The following is a 4,380-nucleotide window of genomic DNA, read 5'->3' on the forward strand; positions in this document are numbered from 1 at the left end:
TTTATCCACTAAAAAAAAAAAAAAAAAAAAAAAAAAAAAGACCTTCCCACCTGAGTCCGAACATCAGGGAAACCCTTTAGAGCTCCCGGCGATGGTTTTACGGCCCGGAAACCGGAGGAGCGGGCGGAGCTGAGCGCCCCGCACCCCAGACGGGCGCGGGCGGAGGTCCGAAGCCTGGGAGAGACTGTCCGGCCAGGCGAGGAGAGGTGGAGAGAGAATGAATGAATGAATGAATGAATGAGGCTGGCGCTCCCCCTCCTGCCCCCGCCAGGAGAGGGGTGCGTAACCCAGAGGAAAGGGGAGCCCGCTCTTCCCTAGAATTTCATTGGACTTTCAAGAAATCCAGCTTTGGAGGTCAGGCTGCCCAGCCTAGAGGATTTGGGAAGCGGCTACTGGAGAAAAGATCACCAGCGGAAAGTCGGGCACTCTAGGCAGCCGGTTAGAAAGATACACTATTCTCACCTGGGGTTGCTCTCCGTAGATACAGAGTGAGCATAAGCGACCAGTCTACTGCGGGGGACCCACGGGCTCTGCTCAGAGGGAGAGCAGCCCCCGCACTCACTGAGGCTGGGGTCTGGCAGGTCCTCACCGGCTGTGGCTTTGTGGTTTGCCAGCGGTGTCACCTTGGGCCAGTCACTGAACTGCTCTGGGCCTCCTCTCACCGCTGAAACGGGCATGCCACTCTCCGAGGTAGGCCGTGGATGGCACGCGAGTGCAGGGACGCTGAGCAGTGCTCAGTCCTTTTCGCCTAGCCTTCCACAGGTGTTACCAAACCTGGCGGAATGGGTGGTCCACTGAGGAGCTTACACCTAGGAGCCCACAGAACTTGGGGGTTGATAGTTCCCCTTCACCCACTGCCTCGGAGAATGTAGAAAACTGTCTGGTATCTTTCCATATCTGGAAAATAGAGCATATCATGCCCACCTCCATGAGACCTGAATCAGATGACAAATAAAAGAGAGCCACGCAGAGGTAGGGCCTTGGGCAACGCAGGTTTTCTTTCTTCTGTCTCTAAGCTGGAGGCGGCCTGCAAGTGTGGCTCTATCGGTCAGGGACTGCCACTGGGGTGGGACATTTCCTGTCTGCCTTGTAGAGAGACAAGGAAATTGGGGTTTGCTCTGCCGGAAGGATGCTCTCACACACAGTCTGGGCCACCAACGCCACGATTTGCATCATGATCTACCTAAAGATCAGCCTCACCTTGGCAGGGTTTCAGTGGGAGTTGAGAGGCAGACGTGTGGCTGCTGGAGTAGGCATCCCCACTTATTTCTGGAAACATCCAGAGATGACCATTTGTGATGCATTAGGAGACACAGTTAATTGGGGCCCACTGTGGGTTTCTTCACACAGCTCTTTCCATAGTCTGGCAAATTCCGGAGGGTCTCATTTAACAGGCCTAGTTCTCTTTGCTTAGATTGGAGATTCTGGGATGGGAGATGGATTTTCAGCCTCAGCTATGGGTCAAAGCCCTAATGCCCCACCGTGATAAAACTACTAAAACCCGGATTTAAACCCAGAGTTACAGTAACCAAGAAAAACCCACCGTTTCCTTTCCTCCGTGCGTGAACAGGATCGAGTCTGTTCCTTCTGACTTCCAGATGTGCAATATGATGGCTAATTGCTAACAGAGGCTACAGTATCAGTTTCCTTCCTCTCCGCTAGGAGCAAGAATATTCCCTCATCACAGTTTACACTCTAGAAGTTACCAGTAACAAGCTCTGAGAAGTTGGGCTGACCAGTGGGAGTACTGAGCCGCCCACCTCCCACCCCTGAGCTGCCCGGAGTTTGGGAGACCCCAGTCCCAGCATCTGTCTATGTCCCTTTTTTGTTTTTTGTTTTTGCCTTTTAGAGCCTGTCTACGTCCCTTTCCTGATTGTCGGCTCCATCTTCATCGCCTTCATCATCCTGGGCTCTTTAGTGGCCATCTATTGCTGCACCTGCTTGAGACCCAAGGAGCCCTCCCAGCAGCCAATCCGCTTCTCCCTCCGCAGCTACCAGACAGAGACCCTGCCCATGATCTTGACCTCCACGAACCTCAGAGCACCTTCCAGGCAGTCCAGCACAGCCACCAGCTCCAGCTCCACGGGCGGCTCCATCCGAAGGTTCTCCTTTGCCAGGGCGGAGCCAGGCTGCTTGGTGCCCTCGCCACCTCCGCCGTACACCACAGGCCACCCAATCCACCTGACCCAGCCGTCTGGTTTCCTGGTGTCACCCCAATACTTTGCGTACCCGCTCCAGCAGGAGCCCCCACTGCCTGGGAAGACCTGTCCAGACTTCAGTTCCAGTTGACAGGCCCCGGCCATACATCCAACACGCGGTACCGGGGCAGGCGGGTGGGATGCTGCTGTCAATGCCACAGATATTTGCAAGGAAACTTCCCTGGAACCCAGCGATGCCATGGAGGAGAGTTAGGAAAATACGACGCTTTCTAGTCTTCAGGTTCCTGGCTCCAGTCACAGCATGACTGTGTTAGATAACTGCTTTCTGGCTTTGAAAACATGGTGACCAGTACATTTCAATTTATGCTACTTTTATTCAAAAGATACAATAGTTCAAACTTTACAGTTGCCAACAGGTTGAAGATGTTTTATTGGACAACTCAGCTGTACTGTTTAGAAAAAGTCTACATGTTCTTTTCTCATTATAAGTTGTTTAGTGAATTATAATACAAATATATGCATAAATAAGCAAAGGGCAATACCTGGTTGTACTAGTAATTGTTGAAGGTCCACTTAAAAGAATTTACTACTAAGTAAACTGAGGGGACAGTGAACGACCTATTTATGATTTTGGGAGCAACCTAACCATGAATAATGTTAGCATCATCAGAAACAGTTACTTTTTAAGTTAATAATTAAATTGTGTTTAAACTATAAGAGCTTTTTTTCAGAATACAAGATTTTGATAACCACAGGAGGCGTTTAAAGTTTTCAGTATTTACTCAGCTATTCATGGTAACACAGGATGTATGTGAACGCATTTCCCCCACCCACCTGAGGGAATATTTATTGCAGACTTTTTGTTCAGCAATATTTTCTGTTTAAGTGAAAGTTGGACAGTTGGGTCTTAAAACATTTATATGTAAAATGAATTATGTACAAATGTAAAGATTTATAATTTAATGGATTTACCACATTGACGGTACTAATTATTTAGTAGTCACACTGTAATTTTTTATGTTAATATTAACTGTGGAGTTCAAAGTCCAGCTACTGGTTATAATCATCTAGTGTTACATATTGCAAACGTCACTGAGTTCCATGTCTGATGACTATGCATTTGGGCATGTATCCTGCTGGGTTAGAATAAATAAAATACTTGTTTTCATGAAATCTATTTGAAATTTTAGAGCAAAGCGCTTCATTTTATCTCTTTAATGATACTCTTTGCTATTCAATAAAAGGAAAATTTTTACTTAACACTTCACATTTGAAATGCAAAGAAAAAAGATCTCACATTGATTTTGAACTACATTAAAAAGCTATTTCCTGCACTGGGCTCATGAAAGCAGTCAAGGAAGTGAATTTTTCTCGAGTATCAGCTGGTGGGCTGCATGCCACCCTCAGACGTGTTGGGCTATTTCTCCTAAGAATCTGGATTTCTGGCTTCTTGGGACCCATAGAAGATGTGAACTGCCCTAGGCTCCGGCCGGCCCTTTTCAGACAGGACACTTGACATTTGCCAGCCTTCTGCCTGGTCCCCCCCTTACCTGGCCCATCTCCCTCAGTTCTGTTACCTGCCTGGCTCCTGTAGATGTTTGGGAATCCAGGCCTAAATGAATTCATACTATCACAGGTCACCCTTAGCAGCTGTTTTCAAATACAGTTAGTTAGAGTAAAATTCGGACCCAAGAGTCTCTTGGGCCTACCTTTCTGAAATAAGTTTAAAGATACTGAGCCTTTGCCCAGTCTAACGGCCAAGGAGCCCTGCCTTCCAGTCTCCTGCTTTCTCCTCTATCTCAAATTAGCCCCCATAATGAAGAAACAAAAGAAAGAAGGAAGGGGAAGGGAGAAGAGGAGGGAGGGAGGGAGGGAGAAAAGGCTGAGCATAAAAGGATGTACATTTGAGAACATGCTCTGGAACACATTCTTCTGTCATTAGACTGGTTTTATTCATGTTCGTTAAATATGGCTCTTTTTATATTTTTAAGCTAATCGTTACCTGGCCTCTCATGAGCCACACACCATTGTAAGTATTTATCTGCACTCACTTATTTTATCCTCCCAAAAAAGTCAACGGGGAGTTATTATAATTTCTATTTTACATTCGGAAACCGGCACAGAGAAGTGAAGTAACTTTCCCAAGATCCCACAGGTTATTTTTCCATTGATTTTCAGAGAGAGCAGAAGGGAAGGGGAGAGACAGAGAGAGAAACATCTG

General features: G+C 47.2%; 1 protein-coding gene across 1 annotated transcript in view; it reads left to right on the forward strand.

The window, feature by feature from the left end:
• The window catches only part of SHISA3 (shisa family member 3), a 37,864-nt gene extending 34,445 nt beyond the window's left edge, over positions 1 to 3,419 (forward strand). The window contains exon 2 of the mRNA XM_005877480.2: positions 1,850 to 3,419. Coding sequence (XP_005877542.1) covers positions 1,850 to 2,289 — 440 coding nt within the window. The 3' untranslated portion in view covers positions 2,290 to 3,419. The remainder of the gene's footprint in view (positions 1 to 1,849) is intronic.
• Positions 3,420 to 4,380: the final 961 nt, after the last annotated feature.

Source organism: Myotis brandtii, unplaced genomic scaffold, assembly GCF_000412655.1.
Source record: "Myotis brandtii unplaced genomic scaffold, ASM41265v1 scaffold520, whole genome shotgun sequence".
Taxonomy (NCBI): domain Eukaryota; kingdom Metazoa; phylum Chordata; class Mammalia; order Chiroptera; family Vespertilionidae; genus Myotis; species Myotis brandtii.